We start from the raw sequence: 21,878 nt of genomic DNA, 5'->3' as shown, positions 1-21,878 counted from the left end.
CAAAGTGGATCCATAAATCATAAAGTGAATTTGAAGAAAGTGTCTCTTGTCGATGTTCACTTTGATGTAGGGAGCGTGGAGGGGAGGATGCAGCACAGTCATATAATCATCTGTAGGCTGTGTGGGTAGCATGTGGGAGGCTAGCACGGCCTCCATTCTGGGGTTGAGAGAGAGACAGCGTTTTTTATCATCACGTCTGTTCTATGTATGGAAAATCCAATTCTGCAACACCTTTTGTGCCCCAGGAAAAAAGCAGCCTGAGGCTCAGCCACCCCTGTAATCCTGCAGCTTTATATGACTCAGTGGTTACTGTGCATGCGTGTATATGTTTGTGTGTTACAAATTAAGCTCCCCTTACAAACATTAGTGCACCAATTTAAAGTCCATTAGTCACATTCAGTTCATCCAAAAGGAACACCCTGACCTTGTGAATGTCACTGTAAGCACTCAGTGAAACTGGCTGACCTTTTAGAATCATATGCGACTCACTGTGAATAAGCGATCACCAAAAGCCAAACAGTCACACTCTAAAAAATGACTTGTTCGCCCCGTCTAGGCTCTCTGTCTGTGATCATCTGTTGTCTGTGTCTCTGTACCGAATGCTTGAAGCTATTGTCAGCATTTTCCTCACATTACCTTACCTTACCTTAGCTGCAAAACATGCATTTATTACTGTGTTTGTTCTTATTCCCACTAGCTTTTATTCATTCATCCATCCAGCACTTTAATCCTAATCCAACTTTTTCTATATCCTCCTTGTTTTGTCTGACCTCTGCTGAAAAATCTCTAACAGAAAATCACCCTCCTGTGCACCGAACAGCTGTGACAGAGACAGTATCCTAACTGCGCTCTGCAGAGACCAGTTAGAGAAAGAGCATGCTGTTCTTTTCTCTGGCATCCCTTGTTTCTAAATCTTTCTCCCGCTAACTGACCTGTTCTGACTTTAACTCTCTATTATCCAGTTGGATCTTTTTATTCTGCTCTGCTTGCCCTTTTGGCAGTCCTGGGGCTCAGAGACTGCACATAGTTCTGGTTGTAGTCAGCTTGATAACACATATATCATGTGTTTACTTTTACAGGCAACAGACAAGTACAACAGACAGGTTGTTGTGCTAAGGGATACACCAATCTACTTTGCCGCATTGCTACAGTGGTAATACTGACCTTGTTAGGCAAAGAACATGAGTTGACACATCCATTCAGAGTCAATATAAAATTCAATGTTTCATTTTTCACTTAGATTCCCCTAGTAACCCTCAACTTATTGTCATAAATCAAAAAAGGTATAAGATCTGTTATTGGCAGATCCTCTTTATTAAATTACCAGAATTGTTATTAATGATTATATCAAAATTTTTAAAGATTTTATTGATCATGATCAGAATTGGTTTTAAGCTCAGCAGGCTTTTGACCTCACATGGGAGCATCCTCTGCGCTGCTGTAACATTTTTTAATCACTTTTTAACACCAGTTTCTAATTGACTTGTCATCACTTCTTCTTTTACTTGGTATCTTTCTTTAAAAACAATCTGTTATCTTCAAATCTGTCTCTCGTTTATGCCTTTTATTACTTTACTTTTCTATGCCTTGGTTTCATTATCCACCCATCCATGTTTTATTCTGCTTATCCTGTTCAGGGTCGCGGGGGCCTGGAGCATAGCTGTCATTGGGCTGCTTTCATTATATCAATCTAAATTCTTGTTACACATAGTTTTATTGTCTTGCTTCAATGCTTTATGTGTTATACTTTCAATGTGTTCAAAGAAACTATTAAGCACTATTAAGTTTATTCCTATTGTTTCATTACATCACAAAGGCTTGGAGTGCTGCCCAGCTTGTGCTTTGAGAGAGGTAGAGAATGAGTCTCAGAGGACACATTATCTAATTCTTCTGGAAGCGACACCTCTACTGTCTGCCACTACTGAAACAGCAACACACACTCACACACACTCACATACATACTGTTTATAGGCGGACAGACAGACACATGTAAACAAAATTTCTATTCCCTCACATTCACAAACCAATTCAACTCCACAGGGAAATTATGGCAAATTCACTTTAAGTCCCCATGTAATAAAACTCACCACGGGGAAATTGCATCTCGGTCTGATGATTTATGGTCACTATGTCTGAAAACTATGGAGAAATATCTGCACATATGCCACACACACACACACTTATCTAAAGCATGAGCACTTATTAACTAAAGAGGAATGAGTTGACACTACCGTACATCATGGAGACCAACGATTTATCACAGATAATTACACTGTGATTCCTCTTGCTCAATAAAGCCTGTACTCAAATAGTACACGCACACACACACACTCTGTTTGAGCGTGTGGGTTCAAGCAGACAACTTGAGTGCTCTGCTGCAGCGCACTCAAACAGGACACACTGCAGCATATACAGTTTGCAATAGGGCACTGTTTTTAAGCCTTTTGTGCTCGTCTCTCTGTGCTGCAGTGCTGTTTATATCGCATTTCATAAGAGCAACCTCTACCGCAGCGTCCACCTGAGGGGTATCAATGCTCCATCAGAAGGAGTTTGCAAAGAGTGTTATCCAGAAATCACAGGTGTATAGTGTTGCACTTCACATGGGAACGGCCATAAGTAGCTGTGTAAAGACTGGATTGTGTTGTATTAAAAGACAGGTTGTGTTCATGTTGTTTGCATGGATGGATGGATGGTCTTCTGTCTCTTTACTTGCCTCTTCAGTCTGTTGTGTCTCTAATGATTGAATTAACCACTGTTAATACTCGTGCTCCGAGGACAGTCTCAGGCTGAATGTGTCTGTTATGATATTTTGATGAAATATGAAGCTGCACTGCTTTGAAAGCAGTTTTGCTAAACCTTGGACCATGTAGCTGTGTAAACAGAGCAGATTATATTAAAGATAATGTGATGCAGCAGTTTTACATCTCTTTCACGACTGTTTCCTTTTGCCAAGTGCCTTAAAAGAGATTTTCACTACGGTAAAAAAAGTCTGCACACTGACCTTTCTGTATCCTCTCCTTTGTGTGTGTGTGCCTGTGCATGTGTGTCTGTCTTGACATCGTGCCAGGTTGCAGAGCAGCTAATGACCATAGCCTATGAGAGTGGAGTCAACCTGTTCGACACAGCTGAGGTCTACGCCGGCGGCAGGTGGGTGTCATACGAACCTCCGAGATCGTTCGCAGTTCAGTTGAGCTCAACAACCTGTTCATGTTTCAGTGTGATCAGGTGCAGACGTCTGGGCCCTCTGTGGAAGACTTTCGTAACATTCCCGTTTACTGGGAAGGTTTCATAAAAAGTCAAATTTTTTCCACTCGCTTAGTGAGGTGACAAAAAAATTCAGGTCTGGAGTTTCAGGCAATTAGTGTTTATTCTGCACTCAGAAAACACTTCCACACAATGCATCCCCTACATTTGAGACTGGCCAGGTAAATAAGGCTTAAAAGGTTTTTAACTGCTGCTAATGTGTGGCATCAATTCTTATTTATTATTTAGTTACTGTGGCTCTTTGTGTAAAATATGATTATTCATGCAGACTTCTAGTTCATGTTTAGAATTATATTAATGTTTTTGGTTTCTTGATCCAACCAAAGTGCACTACAGATCTGAAAGATGTGATATAATCAGGAGAATCAGACAATAATGAAGCAGTGTGCAGAACGTCGTTCAGTATGTGTTAGTGAAGAGTGTGTGCAAGTGTGAAGAATTTCATTATTGTTCAGGCAGAAATCTCAGCAGAGTGACAATATGTGTAAAAATATCCCGTGGGTTTTGATCTTTCTTCCGTTAAAGCAATTTATACTAAGGAATGTTTCCGTGGTCTGTATGATAACAGAATGCATGTAGTAATAAACTGCTGAGCTTAAATGAACCGATAAATCTAAAGACCCCTTCATTAATAAACTGCTTTCCCATCTTTTCTATGTGCAGGGAGATGGTTAAGTTTAGAGGAAATTAATTTCCGAGCTCGATATTGTGGAGTGAGTGTTTATGAATTCAAACTGCAGCCTAATAACGGCCGCTCGTTTTTACTGCCTTTCAGGGCCGAAATCATTCTAGGAAACATCATCAAGAAGAAAAGCTGGAGGTAATGGTGACGTTAATGTGGAGGATGGCTTCATCACTTTCATGTGTGAGAGAGAGAGAGATGGATGTGGAGGATGTGTGTGCAGTCAGCAGGAGGCAAACATAAGTTTGTGTGCGTGTGTCTGTATGTGTGTGTGTGTGTGAGAGAGAGAGAGAGAGAGAGAGAGAGGCATGTATGAAAGAGAGTATTTTTTCCCCTTGCTGTGTGCCATCGCATGTGTTGGTGTTGTCAGTGATTTTGGTTTACACACACACAAACACACACACACACACGCACACACACACACACACACACACACACACACACACATACACACACATTGCTGTTAGTGTAGAAAGGTTTTCCTGCAGGCATTTTCAGTTTCCAAAAAATTTCAAATATTGTCTTTATGGAGTTATTTAAACTTTTTTTTTTTATTATTATTATTGATGCAACTCTGTTGGAAAATCAGGGAGGAGAGAGTTACAGCAGCCTCAAAGCAAAGTAGCTGATGGAGCTGTTACAATAGCACAGGCCTCTCTATGATTTGTCAGTATGGAGCTTTTTTTTTGCTGGTTGTTTTATCATTATGCAGCTTAAGCTTGGGACACACCTGAAAGCGAGCTGAAACCTACAAAGACTGGGAAAAACAAACATAAAGATTGTTTCCATCAGCTAGTTAGGATATTTTATGTATTGACAGTCAGGAGGGAGCATGCAACTCATGAAAGAATGAATACAGTTACTCATTGGACCTGTGGCAATAAACCTCCCAAGAATGCCAACTGTTGACACCAGCAGCTTCCACCGTGTCTACGCAGTGACATTTACAAGGAAAATGCCAAAAAAGAAATTAAAAGTTTGGGTAAAATCCATCATTTCAGTTGTCATTTTCAAATATCAAACATATTTAATAGACTAAATATTAGAATCTTTACACGTCACACACATCAACACCAGCTGACGCACACTGGAACCACATCCATCCGTCGTCACACTAAGATCCTTTTTATGATTTACACTCTTACTGCGCGTCTCCGCCTGCTGAGCTACGTTACACCAGTAGGCGGTTTGAAGCTGGAGCATTAAAGACACACTGAACTTGATATTTCAGCCTCTCGATGTCATCATGACTTTAAAGAGACTTATAAAAGAAGGAAAGAACAGGCCGTTCTGAGGAATGATCTCTAACTCTTTTCTACTACTCTGATCATTTTGGAAATCATTTGGAGCAAAGAAGCATGCAGCTCTCTGCGCTGCTTCTATTTGAATGTCTTTATTTTGCTGTGACGTTCTGCAGTTGTCACATACTCACAGTGTAAAGATTAGTCACATGTGACTCAAGTCTGCAGATGCTCGTCACTGTTGGACACTTCCACATTCAGTTAGCAGCTCTTCACTCACATGAAGCTGCTTTGAGAACTGTGAGAACTGATTTTGTTTTTAGCTAAAAAGCAGAAAGAACACTGCAGGGGATGATCACATCCATGATGGAACTAGTTTTAGTAGCAATGAAAGCCACGATTGATTTTCAGATCCCCTTTTATGTTTAAATAACACAGACTGAGTAACTACAGTGCATTATGTATCACTCTCTCACTGTGCTGCATCTTTCTTCTTTCTCTCTGTATCATCTCTCTGCACTTTCTCAGGCGATCCAGCTTGGTCATTACAACGAAACTCTACTGGGGAGGAAAGTGAGTAAGAAACTCGAAACTGTTATTTTTATGCCTGAAGGCAAATTATGAATAGCTTTATTTATTCAGGAAGTCTCATTTAGATGTAGAGTCTGTATGAGGAGAGGATCATTGCTTACATTAACAGCTTGTTTTCAGTCATAACAGCAAGTTTCATCAAAGTGATCAATTGTCTGTCATGAATATGCCTATAAAATTAAATCAGCACGCGCTGTTTGTCCTTGCATCACTGTTACATTTAGCATTCACTGTGTGAAGCTATTCAGAGGCAAGAACATTACGCTTTGCAACACTTACAATCATCTGGCAGTTGTCATGGCCATTTTTCTTTGCAACAATCTGAGCAACATTGTGTCACGTACAGTAACAACCACTGCAACCTATTCCTCTGCTGAGACACACACACACACACACACACACACACACGCACGCGCACACACTCTGGCGGTGGAGGACTGTCCACCTGGGTCTAGTGATAAGAGTAAAGTTATTCTTTCAGCTTCTGAGCAGTCCTTTCTTCCTGTGAGGAGGATTCAGTCCTTCACCTCTCTCCTCCAGAGTTTGGGATGAATAAGGATACTTCACAGTTAAAAGCACTCTGACCTATTTATATAAAACAGCCTGATATGCACATTCTCATGTCTTGCCCCCTGGACAGGGTCAAAAAGGGATTTCAAATGACTTTTAAGCTGCTGGACAGCTATATGACTGAAAGTTATTCTATATAGTTAATATAGTTGTATATTGTTCAGACACACATTCATACTGTATCATGGTTAAATGACTCCTTACAAAAAATGAAAGAGCTCTTGTTACAGCCTTGTCCGGGGGATTAAATATACAAACTGAACATTAGGAAGATTGCGCTTGTTTATTTCAAACGTAGCTCATTGTTGTGTTTGTGTTTTTGTCCCATCAGAGCAGAGACAGAGAGAGGACTCTCAAGGAAACACATTATTGAAGGTAAGACTTGCAAACATACTGAAATACGCAAGTCTTTTGTTTTTTTTTATTTGCAATAAACCTTAAATAAATGCTCTATTTCCCAATAGTTCAACCAACTGTGCTATCTCAACCTTCTGTGTCTCTCAGGTCTAAAAGGCTCTCTACAAAGGATGCAGTTGGAGTATGTAGATGTAGTCTTTGCCAACCGCCCTGACAGCAACACTCCCATGGAGGGTGAGTCAGCCAATCAGCATTCAGCTTCATACCTAAGCAATTCATCATCATTTCAGGCGAGGGGTAGTGATGCTCCGAAGTGTTTAGTTATATGCTTCTCGTGTCCAGAGGTCAGAGCGTCTGGGGATGTTGACAGTGAATGTTTTTGGTGATCAGGTTTAGGGTATTTATGAAGTTCTAAGTGAACTTGTGTTGGGATGTCTCCAAAGGTAGCTCAGCTTAATTGAGCTTCACTTTCAGTATTTCTCTGACATCTAAATTAACAGTTCACTTTTCTTTTGTTAATTTGGATGTCAGAGAATGTCAGGATTTGCTTCACCCCGCCTTGATTAACTGTTTTTGTAAGGGGACTGTTGGGAGGGGTTTAATAATTAAGACAATGTTTGAATTGTTCATCACGGTGTCTTTCAGAGGAGATATTTTGGGATAACTGACTTCCTCCTGTGGAACTCCTGCAGTATTTTGTTGTGCAGTGAAGTAAAAGTGATGCAGGCAGCCAGCCCTGTACAGTACATCAAAAGGTTGCTTATTGACATGCAGCTTAGTGGTGCATTTGTTCCTCATTAGTCATCATCAGCGTTTTGTGTACTCTTCCATTCCACAGTTAAGCACATTCTCTGTGGGTCCTCTCTCACTACTGTAATAATCAATGCTAATCGATAAGGATATCAGATGTTAATTAATTACTTTGCTTTGCTCAGAAATTCTCTCCTTCATTAGGACTTTTTAAATGTGTTAAAGTAACCTTAACAAGACTTTCTAGATAAGCTAAATTCATCAAAACTTTTCGACTCGACTTTTTATAGATTCCTCCTGTCCGCCAACCTCAGCGTACTTTTTCCTCCCATCTGCACTGGCTGTTCATTTCCTGTGTAATTCCACCAGGCATTTGATCTTTTGCTCCTCCTTCCTCAAAACTTGGAGCACTTGGAGTCCCTCTTCTTCTCTCCCCTATTGTTACATTCGCCGGAAATTGAAGCTTTAAAGTAGCATTTAGATGTGCACGCAGTGTGCACAATCACAGCATGTAGCTGGAGCTGGATGGCAGGAGGGCAGGGAGAGGGATGGAGTAGAGGACAGGATGAGGAGATAGAAAGGAGATCTAAATGTTAATATATGTTATTTCTCTTGGCAGGATGTTATTTAGTAAAGCATGTGCTTTTCAGGTTTTTAAATAGCAAACTGTTTATCTTATTTAACTTCTCTTGCCATTACTTGTTCTTCTTTGTTATTCGTTTGCCAACCGATTTTCTTTTCTATCAATATTTTCTTCGATCTTCTTATCCCTCATATTCATGCCAAGTCATGCCAAGAAGCAGTTAAGTGCAGTGAAATACAGGGGTCCTGCCAAAGTGAGGGAGTGCATTATAATTGGAGCGAGCGAAGGCCGATGATGAACAACCTTAATGACAGTGCTAATCTGAGTTTTGGTTGGCCTTGACTGCCGTTGGCTCGCGCAGTCAGCAGTGTTGGATCTAACTGCGCCATTAAATATGCAGCAGCTTGAATGTGATCAGAGCGGCTGTAGAATGTAAGCTTGTTAGTTTGTCCACAGGGCTGTCAGGGAGGGGGGTGAGGCGGCAGCAGGTGGGAAGGACTCGGGGAGGTGGGTGGCCTTGGCTGAGTTTTTCATTTTTCTTTATAAGCGCATCAAAAAATGAAACACAAAATGTTTGTGTGCTCTCAAGGCCAGATTTTGATTTTGATTTTTCTGGTCTGTCACTTTTCTTGCAGATTTTTATTGGCATCCGTTTTCTCATTCTTCCCATTTCATCTTTTCTTTCCTTTTAAATTCTTCCTGGGTTTCATCCACCTCTCTCTGTCCTTGGCTTTGTCTTTTCATCAGGCTTGGTTATTGTCGATTCAGAGCATGTTGCTGCCTCGGAAAAAGTCACTTCAACCTTGTGCGTGATGTTTTTTTATGCTCATCTTTTATGCTTAAAAAAGTAGATAAACAAAACACTTTCAGTGTAACTCTGTTTCTTAAATGCTCAAGTGTGTCAGGGTTCAAATCGTGGTTAGATTTTTGTGTGGTTGCTTGTGAATAAAGTCTGCATAGTGTAATACACAGATTGAGAAAGAAGAATTTTTTTTCGGAAAGCTGCACAAAAAGCAAATGGATGACACATTATATGTCTCTTTAATTCTCACTAATAAACCCTCATTTAACTCCATTCCATTTAACACTTTGACATTGCACTTCCCTGAATCCTGAAGAAAAGAAAGAAACATGAAGAGAAATATTTTTGTTTTTTGTGAGCCTCCTCAGAGAGAGCCTGAGGAACGCAGCCAAAAGGACTCAACAGTTTTGTTGAATGAATTTTGGATGTGTTGAAGGTTGATCCAGCGGGGACGGATGTGTTTTGTTTCTTTACACGGCTGAACTAAATGTGGAAAGTGTCCTGGTGAGAGGAGCTTTTCAGGATGGATGTTACAGCTTTTTGAAAGACATACTGATGTTTGGTCCTTTTGTTTTAGTCTGTAGCACTATACAGGGTAGAATCAATCAATAAACCATTCACTGTCAATCCAACTGACTGTGTATCTGTGCGCGTGTGTATGTTTACAGAGATCGTTCGAGCCATGACCTACGTGATCAACCAAGGCATGGCGATGTACTGGGGGACGTCTCGGTGGACGGCTATGGAGATCATGGTAAGCAGCCTGGAACTGTCACTAAGTTGAAAGTAAAGTTTAGCATAATGAGTTTCTAAACAACACCTTCTGTAAGGAGCAGAAAAAGTGCTAATTTCAATTTCAAGTTACATTAACACCTTTTGTTGCCTCAGTTAGTCAGAGCTGAGAAATTACTTAATTAATTTCATGCAAAAGTGTTTCAGGGGGAAAGTTTCATGCATTACATTTCATATCCCTCTGACTGGAATAACAGAAGATGGTCTCTTTACTTGGCTGAAACTCGCTCTGTAACAATCTGTTCATCCTTAATGTTGATCCAGTGATGTGTAGAATACCCATTTATTAACCAATTTAGTAGCGCATTTCTTGTACCATCTTGGACATGTGCTAGTGAAGGACAAATGGGTGAAAGATGGAACCTCCGACCGTGTTAGAGCTGAAGGACAAACAGGTGTTTGTAGGAAGTGTTCCCACAGAGGCACAGCGGCCTCCTCCAGCTTTGCTTCCTCTTCCTGTCAGAAACAATATTCCTCCTGTTTCAACTCTCACTGCAGTGCTGAATATATATACAGTCTGTGGAGCCACAGTCGAGTAACATAATGAACATATGCCAATAGTGACATTGAAGTACCTAACACCCATTCTCTCCTCTCTCATCTCTCTCTGGTGTCTTTAGCACCCTCCCTCCCCCTGTTAGCGCAGCGCGACGTGTGAACATCGCCTATGTGTGAACACCAGCAGATATCTTTGTAGAACACAAGCCCAGATGAAAGCTGTGTAATTTAGATAGTATCAATAATGAATGGGGTAAATATGGCTTCTTGGAGTACGTGACAAGGCAGCAGTACAGTGTTCACACACACACACACACACACACACACACACACACACACACGTGGCACATGCACGCACAGGCTCGAGGCTCATGTCATGGGTTACAGTACAAAAGGGCAACATGTAATTTGTAAGTTGAGCGATAGAACCAGCATTATCTTTGTGTTACGGTGAAAAGATTACCGTCAAACTTCTGTGCTCTCATCCCTGACGTGTTTATACAGCAGGAGGCCTTCAAAATAAAAGCGTGGGGTATGCTTAAAAACTCGTTTACATGTGTGTGCATTTTCTTGAAAGAAATGAGGGAATCCCGATAAGAAGAAATTAAGAATATGATGCCCTGGAGGGTGCAGATATGGAATATTGATTAGGTGGCTTACTCTAAACCCTGCATTTGAATTTGTGCCACGCTCCCACGAGCTGATTACGCCCCCCTCCCATCTCTTCTCTCAGTTTCACTCCTCACCGGTTCTCTTGACTGTCATCATCTTTTCTTCTTTCTTTTATCCTCTCTCGTTCTTTTATTCTAAAAAAAAGTGTTAACGCAAAATCCAATAATTCAAGTCCCTTTCTTTGCCCTTTTCTTATTTTTAACTCTAGGAGGCGTATTCGGTGGGAAGACAGTTTAATCTGATCCCGCCGGTGTGCGAGCAGGCAGAGTACCATCTCTTCCAGCGGGAGAAAGTGGAAGTGCAGCTGCCTGAGCTCTACCACAAGATCGGCAAGTATTCTAGCAGTGTGTTGTGTAGTATTGTGTTAAATAAGCCATTGCCTGATGATGACAAATTAGCACAAACATCCCATAGACAGAACATTCTTGCACCCAGTTTGTCAAGCTGAGTAAATGAATGGAATGAATTAAACTAAAAAAAATCACCTCCATCAGTCTCCGCTGCTCATTTCCCTTTGATTGTAATCATTGGATCTGTTGTCATCTTCTCATACATTTTTCACTTTCCTGACACTGTTCTCGCACATTTTTTCACACATCTTCCTTCATCGCATCTAAATAAAACTCCTCCTTTATAACTCCTGCTGGTCTCCATGGTGACAGGAGTTGGGGCGATGACGTGGTCACCGCTGGCGTGCGGCATCATCACAGGGAAATATGAAAATGGCATTCCTGAATCTTCCAGGGCCTCCATGAAGGTAGGCAAGCTAACTTCATCATGATCCTTAACATATTTAACTTTATCACTCCACTTTAATCACTGTAGGACTTAAGCTGGAGACCCAAGGACTAGTTTCAGAATTAATACACGGTAACTGTTCTTCATTAAGGCAAAAGTTTTTCTATATTGAGAGGTTTCAATTTACCCAGATTTCACAGACGTCAGACTGTTTGTGTTATCCACTTGTGGGAACCTACTAATGGGTCCACATGATATATTAAAAGGGCACAAGACCCCTGCAGTAGTCTTCTTACTAAGTCATTTTGCTTGTTACTTGAGCCACTGTTGTTTCCCAGACATTGATGATGCGCAGATGATGAAAAGAACTTCCGTTGACACCGACTTGTTTGTATATAAGCATAGATTTATTACAAAGAATCAGCATCAGTCAGGCTTCTAGAATACCTGGGAGATCACCCTCAGCCAAATAGTGTCTCCCCGAAACGCAGTTCAACATGCACTTATATAGGTCCGGGGTGTGTGTCTGTTTGTCTTACCATCTGTTTCACAAAAACCAAGACCCTCTCATTTCAACCCAAAAGACTCCTAAATCATCAACACATCTGACATGGTTATCTCCTTATTGGCATGTTTATAGTACCATATACATCACTTACGACAGGGCATATTATTTGTTTTACTACTCCTGCATTAGCAACATTCCAGAGTCACCTGTAAGCAACTCACATCTCAGGTCAGATACTACACCACTAAAGTCTGATGTTATTATTCAAGCGAATGTCAGAGCAATAAGAGCATTTCTTCTTTATTGTAATGTTAAATCATTTGTTCAAAATTGTTCAAAAGTAAGATTTAATGCATTTTCTCGCCATTGTAGAGCAGTGACCTGCCTCTCTGTTCTTGGTTCACCTCACAGACACTTCAAGAAAATCATGAAACAATCCTCACTGAAGCATAGATTATTCCACGTTTCAAGAAAAAAACGTTGAGGGGATTTAATTATAGAGAGAAACAGATTGATAAAATGCATACCACGCTCTGATGTGATTGTATAGTAAACAACAAGGCCGTGCCAAGGTATGAGCTGTGAAATGAGATGGAAGATATCCAGTAGATTTATTGTCTGAGCCAACACACTATATCTCGACTGTGAAAAACTGAGCCAGAATCCCTGTGAATGACTGTCAACACCTTTTGATGTTTCATGGTTATACATCGTGACAAGTGTCCAACACAACATTAAGAAGGTGTCTCTGGTGCATAGAAAACTAACGTTACACTTTTGTTTATAATTGATTCTTCTTTACGACATCGTACAGAGTTGTAACAAATAGAAAGTTTAACCAGCTAACTAAAGCATGTACTTAAAGTGTTTCTCCTTAATCAAACCATACTGTAATGCTGATGATTCTCCTTTAAGCGTTATGAAAGAATGGTAAATGGTAAATGGACTGTACTTATAGTCTTTTTACACTCATTGTCACATTCACCCATTCACACACTCAATCACACGCTGATGGTAAAGGTCTAAGCGGCAATTTCCAATCAGTATGTATTCATACCCGATGGCTATGCCACCAGGAGCAATTTGGGCTTCAGTGTCTTGCCCAAGGACACTTCGACATGTGACTGTAGCAGTCAGGCATCAACCCTCAACCTTCTGATTGAGAGACAACCGACTCTACCACTGAGCCACAGCCGCCCCAAGGACATTTGGGGAAATTTGCTTCTTTTTTAGATAAGATCTATTAAAGTTGGAGCCAGCAGATGGTCAGCATAGCTTAGCATGAAGACTGAATGCAGGGGAAGGGGTAGCCAGCAGCACAAAGTGCCATCCAGAGACAGCCCACTGAACAATTATCATTTAAAAAACAAGAAAAGCTTGACAAGATTCAATCCAAACCCAATCCAACCAATATGCCAGTGGCCCTGGTAAGTGTAGAAGAACGGATCGATTCATGCCTTCGTGAAATAGATGATTAAATGAAAGCATGTCTGTAGCACTTAAGCTAATTCTGTCTTTGCAGTCGGTAAGTTTACATTATGCAACACGCCTGCAGTGTTCATCACGACTCTCAGCCTCAACCTCTCCTTGACTTTTTTGTCATCTATTAGTTCAGTTCTTTACCTCTTCCCTTTCTCGCTTCATATACACTCAGACTCACACCTGCCCCCGTTCGACCCATCTCTGCTTTTTGTTGTTTCTTTGTCTGACCAGTCGTATCAGTGGTTGAAGGAGAAAATAGTCAGTGAGGATGGAAGGAAGCAGCAAGCCAAGCTGAAGGAGCTGAACCACATCGCAGAGAAGCTGGGCTGCACCCTGCCTCAGCTGGCTGTGGGTAAGACGACCTTCACCCTCTGAGAACAAATACTGTGAAAGCAGCCTTTAACGGGGCTTTAGAAACACAACTGCTCCGAGCTAACAGACAGAAAGCTTTTTAATGCAAGAACAAATTCAGATTATCCCACACAAAGTCTGTGTTTGCCTATTGTTTGTCTCCTGGGTTTGATTTCCCCTCCAGCTATCCAACAACATACACACACGTTATCTGTGAACATTGTTGTTCAAGGATAAAATAAGTGAGCTGCCTGGAAGGAAGAAGAAAACTAATCCAACCATTTAAAAATCAGCTTTGTACTAGAAAAATGGCTGCCAGTAATGTAAGGTTTATGATTTGTAGTAAATGGACTAAGGCAAACATCGGCTTTATTTAATACTCTTATTTGTGATAAATTGTTATATGAATCTGAGAAGAGCAAGCAGAGGACAAGAACCAGCACTCTTATTTGTGGGCTCTTATGAGACAGTAAAAAGCAGCAGTGCGCCATCAAGTGGGCGCTGTGTAAACATCAAACCTTTTTTTTTCTTTTACCAGCATGGTGTCTAAGAAATGAAGGAGTGAGCTCAGTTCTTCTGGGAACGTCCAATCCTGAGCAGCTTACTGAGAACCTCGGGGCCATACAGGTGGGAACATACAGGAACACACACTGCTGTTTTTACTTGTGTTCAGATCTCCTGTCTGCTCTGTTTCTTCCACTGCTATCCTCCAGCTCTATCGATTTCTGAATCTCTTTAAACATCTAGGTGTTTCTTACTTCCTTCCTGCCAGGTATATTAAATCTATCTGTCTTTTTTGCTCAGGTCCTTCCGAAGATGACCTCTCATGTGGTGTCTGAGATCGACCACATCCTGGGTAACAGACCGTACAGTAAGAAGGACTACCGCTCTTAGACCAGGCTGGTGGACTAAGGAGAGGTCGACCTATCTGCTTACCCAGCTACTTAACCATACTGCTACCATGGACCTCTTGTTCAATATTAAGAGTCCATGGGTCTGTCCTTGGGCCCCACTTCAGCCTGGAGCAAACAGCCTTGCTAAGCCCGGCCTTGCATACCGTAACCTCATCTGTAACCTTGAGACTTGTCCCGCTCAGATCAGCTCTGCCGGGTTCATCTCAGGTCCAGTGCAGCTCAGCCAAGAGATGCTAAACACACTCAGCTTTTTTGCAGCCTCAAACAAAACTTAGTCCATTGATGTAAATCAAAAGCATTGGTCCATTTAAATACAACTATGCAGAGCTCAGTCTTTACCATGTTACCGTTCAGATCCAGTGCCATGCTGACACCATGTAGAGCACTTCATCTCACTTCAACTCCATCCAGGGGCCTCATTAAGGAATTTTACGAGTTTGTTGATAGTTTTCTTTACTTCTTTACAATTCAAATAATTTAAGACATTCACAGTTTGAGCAGTACATTAGATAAAGCATTGCATAAGTATTTAAAAGAAGAAAAGTGCCTTGCTCAAGGGCACCTTGCTAGAATTTGCTGGTTGAGAAATGTATGTTATTTATTCACTTGTACCACTTACATTCAAACACTCAGACCCCCAACTCTCAAGCCTTCATCTGTAATGTCCAGACTTTTAATCAGAAGTGGTTTAGTTTGAGCACAAAGTTCAGATTTAGCACATAATTAATTCATGAGACTTACTGAACCACAGCTGAATACATCAGTGATAACACCTCACACCTATAAACAAGAGTTACCTTTGGAAAGGGGACATTAAGAAGCTTTAGTTTCATGACCATCCCCCGTCAGTCAGTGCTTTCATTAAATCACTATGCAGTGCAGCAAACAAGATTACCATATAAAGTCAATACTTTCACCTCTTGTGTCAGAGGAACACGCTGAAGTCGTGGGATACAGTGACTCAGTTATTTTCCCATGAAACTTGAGGTTTAGCAATGACAAGCTGACCTGCTCTATGCTGCTATGAATGAGGCCTCAACAAGCCAGTTTCCTGTTAGCTTGAATTAGCTTCCAACTACCTACCTAATGTATCCATCCTCTATCTAGTATAGCACAGAATAGTATTGAGTAGATATAATAGGCTGCAAATCCTGAGTGTATTTACCAACAGATGCATGAATACCCGGCTATAGTGTGCCTCTCTTTTCTTTTCTACAAGAGCAAAAATAAACAACAGAAAGGAGTTTGATCCAAAGTACTGCGCGCGTGGCTGCTGTCTGTGACCGCCTGTGAAGCAGAGAAACATCGGTGTCAGTAGGATCAGGAAAGATTGAAGCATGTCGCCCCCATGTGGTCTATTTGAGGAACGGCTGCTCTGCTTCACTAGATTACACAAGAGAGAAATAGCGCTTTGCAAAAACAGTGGACTACTTTCTTTAAAGAGACGTTTGACTCTATTTCTGCCTGTGAGCTGAACCTGCATGGCTCATAGCCTCAATGAACTGTGCAGAAAAGGACTTAAGCGTATAATATATATAATGAATATATGACCTTGCGGCTGGTCATGGTTATATCTACAAAAGTTGCTTGTTAATGGCACAAAAGTATTTGGGATGTGGCAAAGATTACAGTATTTATTTTAGAGTAGATAATAAATTTATTTTGACATTTTGAAATATTGTTTTTGTTTGGAGAATTATGGGGATAGTACATGTACATAAAATGTTAAAGCATACCTTGTAACATAAACAAAACCATGAAGAAGCCTCTTACATATGAGGCCTGTACTGTATGGCTAATATATAAATAAGATGTAAATAGAGTTACTTTGTTGCTCCTCTGCGGTCACTCTACATCCCACCTCCTCCAGTCTGACTTCACGCTGTCACAGAACGCTCCTGGAAGATATATCATGGAAATATTTATGAGGAGTAAGGGTCAATTTTATTTATTGTTCTTGCAATGTGAGGTCAGATAATAATATCTGTATTAATAATGGCATTATTTAAAGAATGAGTTTCTAATCTTAAACTCTGTGAATGATACATTTTCTCCGACCAGGTGTCTCAGCTCCCAGAGCTCATGGTTGTCGCCTTTGTGTGAAGTTGTTCTGGTTCTTTTTCATGTGGAAAACAAGCCATCACAGGGATCAGCAGAAATGATGGCCAGGTTCCACTTTAGTCACTGCTCTGTCTGTAGGACTGATTTGTTGTCTTGTCGCACAAACACGCTCCAGATCAAAGGAACTTTCAGTGCGTTAAGACTTTTGCCAATAAGACTGTTACACATATTTCAATTGAGCATCAATGAGCAATGTTTGGCTAATGGTTAATTTTAAGAATTCTGGCCTTAGATAATGAATAGAGCCCCTTTTGTCTATTTGGATTGACTTGACCACCATAATGGTTGAAATACAAATGCCCATGTACAAACAAACAAAAACTTCCAGAATAACATTTGTTCTTGCTGATGGATGAATCACATCCATTTGATTCTACTCAACAAAGCTTGGCCAATATGTGGTCTATATATCAAATAGCACATGGCAAATATTTACCTCACAGTATGTTTCCTTTCAAGGTCAAATCACTCCCTTTGCTGAAAGTCTACTCCTGTAAATGTGTGATGTGTACTACTGTCATGTACTGTTAGTTTGTGCACAAGTCAACAGGTTGCCTAATAGTTTGACTCAGTGATAATGTTGGACTGCGGCCTGCCAGTGTGTGTGGAGACTTCTCCATCCGGACAGAGTGCCTTGATTTGAATCCTGCTACAGGAAAAAAAAATTCAGGGATGTCTTTCAAGTTTCTAAGTTGTTAAACTGTCTTTGAAAGCTGTTCTACAAATACAGTGAGAACAGAACAATATGTATGCAGATTCACATATTCTGTTTTTGCCGACCTGTAGTACATGTTATGTATTACTCCATTAGGAAAAATAACAAAGTAGCAGGACCCTCACAGTACGGTTTGTGTTAAGTAACTGGAAATCGACTCAAAGTGAAGTATACAGTTCCTGACATCTACTGAATCCTACACTCGTTTCAGCCCATGGCTTTGTTCTGGCTTGGCCTTTATGTTGACTATTTCTAATCATACTACTACTCGTCACAGAGATGTAAATGTGCTTCATTTTTAATGCAGCAACAAACAGAATCTTCTCCTTCCACGAGCCATTTGTCTCATAAACCGACAGTTTGTTTTAAGAAAGGGTCACTACGTCTTTACCAGCTCCACATTCTTTGCAACAAACTCTCGACTCGACTGTCAGATAGAAAGCGAATAGTACAATGTCCCAATGACATTACACGTAACCTCATACATTCAATGATAAATGTGGGAAAACTGGACAAATCTGTCACTTTTGTGAGAGAATAGTAACTATGGGCATAAGCCATGTTCACATGCTGGGAAATAAGTCAAGAGGCCAGAATGGGACAAAGCTACAAACTGTTAAGTGTCCGAAATTTGTCATAAAACTGATTCAGATAACTTGACAGTTATACAATATGACACGTTATCTTTTACTTACATCCATTCTGGTGTAATTGTCAATGGCTGTGACCTGTTCTACAGATCAGTGTTGTTTCTTACAACATGTATATGTAGGCTGCAGAATGACATCAAGTTTTCTTTTGTTTTTGTGACATGCAAGCCATCTGTATATTATTTTTTCCCTTAACAGTGTTTTCTCTGTACATAGTCTATAACAAAGTGTGATTATGAATAAATGCATTGCCAATGGAAACATCTGTGCATTTGTTTTTATCACAAAAATCCCTGTATTAGATAAGTTAAACCTGAATATAATCAACAGGTTATTAAACTTACTAAACTACAAGTACTTTGAAACAGACGTACAAAATCAACACAGACGACAAGTTAACCTGGTTGCTTTATTTGTTACAAAAAACAGAAGACAGACCTGGAGAAACACCCTCCAGACATTGATCATGAATTTCATGAAGCTGAAATGTGATATTTCAATCCTCCCTTAAACCCCTCTCCTAACCTTGGTGAAAAACAATATAGTGTAAACCCATCTTTGGCCCATGCCCTCCCATCCTACCCAGACCCCTCCCTTCCATCCTCCAGCTTTTCTTTCTCCTTTACTTTGAGCCTGTGGACAGCAGGGCGATGAGTCCCGAGGAGGCACTGATGGACAGAATGTAGTTTCTGGAAAAATGGGGTTAAGGAAAAAACAAGCACTGGCATAGAAATAAATGACAATGTGCTAAATAAATACAGATGTTTAAGGAATTTGTTTGGAAATATGCAGAATCTTCCCTCCTGAACATCTCAGCAGCGATGTCGGAAGACATAAAAAAGCCATAAAAAGATTACATTTATGGTTTAAAGGATACACTGTAGGGTTGAAGTTCTTGAGCAAGAAGAAGGAGGCGACGATGACGAGGACCAGGAAGAGAGTGTTGTTATAGAAGATGGAGAAGGTGGTGGCCTCGTAGTCTGCGACCTCATTCTTCTTCCACAGGATCCTGGGCAAAGAGAAAATAACACTTATTTAACACATATTTAGACTTTGGTTAGTGCATTGCCTTTTTTTCTTGTGGCGTACAATTAGAGATGTAAGTTAATAAAAAGTTGATATGCCCAATAATAATCCATGTCCATTACATCAAAGTAATGTTGAAAGAAAAATCGATGCATGTCATTTGGTGGGCACTTCGTTTCTCCTGTGTGAACAAATATTTATTATCAGATGTGATCAGTGTTGTACCACCTGAGTTGAGTAGGACTACCCTTCTGACAAAATGCACTAAAAAAAACTTTCGCCAAAGCTTTTAGTGTAACATTACAAGTTAAAGAGCAACACATTGTACTGAGGCACGGCTTAACAAGATGATGCATGTCTCACCTCTCATCTTTCTCCTTGCGGGACATCTTGCGGTTGTCTGCCTCAGACAACTTCCTGGTTACCTCCTTAGAAACAGCATCCTCGCGTTTCTGGGCAACCCTGGAGTATGAAAAGAGAAAAGTTAGTTTAGATAGTTTATTCATTCATTCGAAAGGGGCCGTGCACAACACAATTTTTGGGTCAGAGTTAGTTAAATGGCAAATTTATATCTGTGGTCCCTGGGCAGAAACATCCACCACTAAAACATCCATCCATTATCTATATCTATATATTATCTTATCCTGCTCAGGGTCGCGGGGGCTTATGCCTATCCCAGCTGTTGTTGGGCGAGAGGCAGGGCACACCCTGGACTGATTGCCTGTCAATCACAGGGCTGACACATAGAGACAGACAACCTTTCATGCTCACATTCATATCTATGGGCAACTTTAGAGTCACTAAAAAGCATGTCTTTGGACTGTGGGAGTAAGCCGGAGTACCCAGAGGGAACCCATGCATGCACAGGGAGAATATGCAAACTCCACAGAGAAAGGCTCTCTGAACCGGGATTCGAACCAGGGACCTTCCAGCTGTAAAGCGACAGTGCTAGCCACTGCATCACCATGCAGCCCATGTCAGAAACAGTGAAAGATTTTTCTCAATATGAAACCTTCATGCCTTCAGATGGTCAAATACAGAGTTGTATGTTTATCCTTCTTACTTGTGTTTGAGAACAAACTTGACATTCTTGTAGGCAAAGGCCACCAGGTAGGTGCTGACCAGAGTCATCACAGCGTACAATACTGCAGACTGGACAAGGTCCATGTGCCAAATCCTCCAAAAGAGCCCTAGAAGGACAGAGTGAATCAATAATCAAGTCAGGATATGCAGTATTGGTTATATACATGTTATAAATCAGATGTTCTTCAATAACTCCTTCCATTCAGTGAGGGGAAGATTGCCTTTTTAGATTGCTCTCCAAACATTAATCATAGTCACATAGAGTACAATATTACGCTAGTGTTTAATATTATTATCCTAACTTGTAATGTTACTTCAAGCTACAGTAACGCTAACTTAATCACACTTTACATCCGAGTAGCAATTGCGTTAATACAACTTTAGCACATCACAGTCACACGTATTGATAAGATATTGTGGTGTAATGTTTTGAAAGTGTTTGGATTATTAAAGTTCATTCATTGCACTCTTGACGAACACATCATTTAATCGGTTTCCCCAAATTACTCCTCTAGTTAAATCACTATTAGCTAGCTAGCTAGCTAGCAGTCGCTAGCTGCCCCAGTCTCTGGTACTCACAGATTGGGATGGCAGAAACGATGAGTGCATTTCCGTAAAAGAGAGCGGTGGACTTTGCTGAAAGGTTTCTGCTGAAGTCCTGGAGAAGAAGGTCTTCCTCTGACTGCTGCTTGTTGCTGCCTTTAGGAGCCATGTCTGTGGATTGACCGGCTTGTCTGATGCTCAGCTCTGGACACAAGAAGACTGACACGTCGGTGTACTAAGAGAAGAGGGACGCGTCAGCATTAACCCGGAAATACGCCGACTTCCCTCTTCTTCTTCGTTTAGACGACAGAATACACCTCAGCTTATTGCTGCCCTCCGCAGGACAACATAGACAATGCACCTGTTACCGCACAAAAACATACAGTCTTTCCTCACTCTCTTCTTGGTTTCAGATTCAGATTAAGACAACTTTATTCATTCCAATGGGCAATTCAGTTCTTACAGTCCACCCAGACCATACATACATTCACAACAGCAGCATCAGGAGCATGTTACAGACAACAGATAAATAAATAAGTACACAGTCAGAAGTGCAAGCTGGCACCCTCGTGTGGTCCCATCCCTGATGACTCACACGAGGACCGGACAAAATTTTCACAGGAACAAGTTTAAAATCAATATAATAAATAAATAGAAAAGGCATTCTAGGATGCATTGCACATTATATTCTATTCCTGATGTCTAGGTTTACAGCCCAGGTTTGTTATCTCTCTCTCTCTCTCTCTCACTCTCTCATTTGACAAATGTATAAAATTACTGTTAAACAATAGTGAAAACAGCTCTCATAAAATAGTACCGAAATCCACCTTAATGCCAAAAAAATATTCACTTTTTAGCATTGGGAAACTCATAATTTCCATGAAAACTGTTGATAGCATGTTTTCTGAACTATGAGCTTTATGAACTAGGTCTTTACATTTATTT

General features: G+C 40.7%; 2 protein-coding genes across 2 annotated transcripts in view; one reads left to right on the top strand and one right to left on the bottom strand.

The window, feature by feature from the left end:
• The window catches only part of kcnab1a (potassium voltage-gated channel subfamily A regulatory beta subunit 1a), a 69,812-nt gene extending 51,284 nt beyond the window's left edge, over positions 1–18,528 (top strand). The window contains exons 4-14 of the mRNA XM_069668528.1: positions 3,068–3,147; positions 4,040–4,084; positions 5,716–5,760; positions 6,680–6,723; positions 6,853–6,939; positions 9,509–9,594; positions 11,011–11,131; positions 11,465–11,559; positions 13,762–13,882; positions 14,420–14,508; positions 14,686–18,528. Coding sequence (XP_069524629.1) covers positions 3,068–3,147; positions 4,040–4,084; positions 5,716–5,760; positions 6,680–6,723; positions 6,853–6,939; positions 9,509–9,594; positions 11,011–11,131; positions 11,465–11,559; positions 13,762–13,882; positions 14,420–14,508; positions 14,686–14,775 — 903 coding nt within the window. The 3' untranslated portion in view covers positions 14,776–18,528. The remainder of the gene's footprint in view (positions 1–3,067; positions 3,148–4,039; positions 4,085–5,715; positions 5,761–6,679; positions 6,724–6,852; positions 6,940–9,508; positions 9,595–11,010; positions 11,132–11,464; positions 11,560–13,761; positions 13,883–14,419; positions 14,509–14,685) is intronic.
• Positions 18,529–18,671: 143 nt separating this feature from the next.
• ssr3 (signal sequence receptor, gamma) lies at positions 18,672–21,174 on the bottom strand. The gene is made up of 5 exons (XM_069668426.1): positions 20,970–21,174; positions 20,371–20,497; positions 19,671–19,769; positions 19,159–19,290; positions 18,672–18,970 (listed from the first exon to the last, which is right to left on the bottom strand). Exons 1-5 carry the CDS (start codon positions 21,100–21,102, stop codon positions 18,904–18,906), a joined length of 558 nt encoding a protein of 185 aa, XP_069524527.1. The 5' UTR covers positions 21,103–21,174; the 3' UTR covers positions 18,672–18,903.
• Between the last annotated feature and the right edge of the window lie 704 nt (positions 21,175–21,878).

This window comes from Semicossyphus pulcher, unplaced genomic scaffold, assembly GCF_022749685.1.
Source record: "Semicossyphus pulcher isolate SPU_LCO1_2020_fin unplaced genomic scaffold, fSemPul1.0.p SCAF_19, whole genome shotgun sequence".
Classification (NCBI taxonomy): Eukaryota; Metazoa; Chordata; class Actinopteri; order Labriformes; family Labridae; genus Semicossyphus; species Semicossyphus pulcher.
Note: the sequence above shows the minus strand (reverse complement) of the source record. Positions and strands in the feature narration are given on the sequence as shown.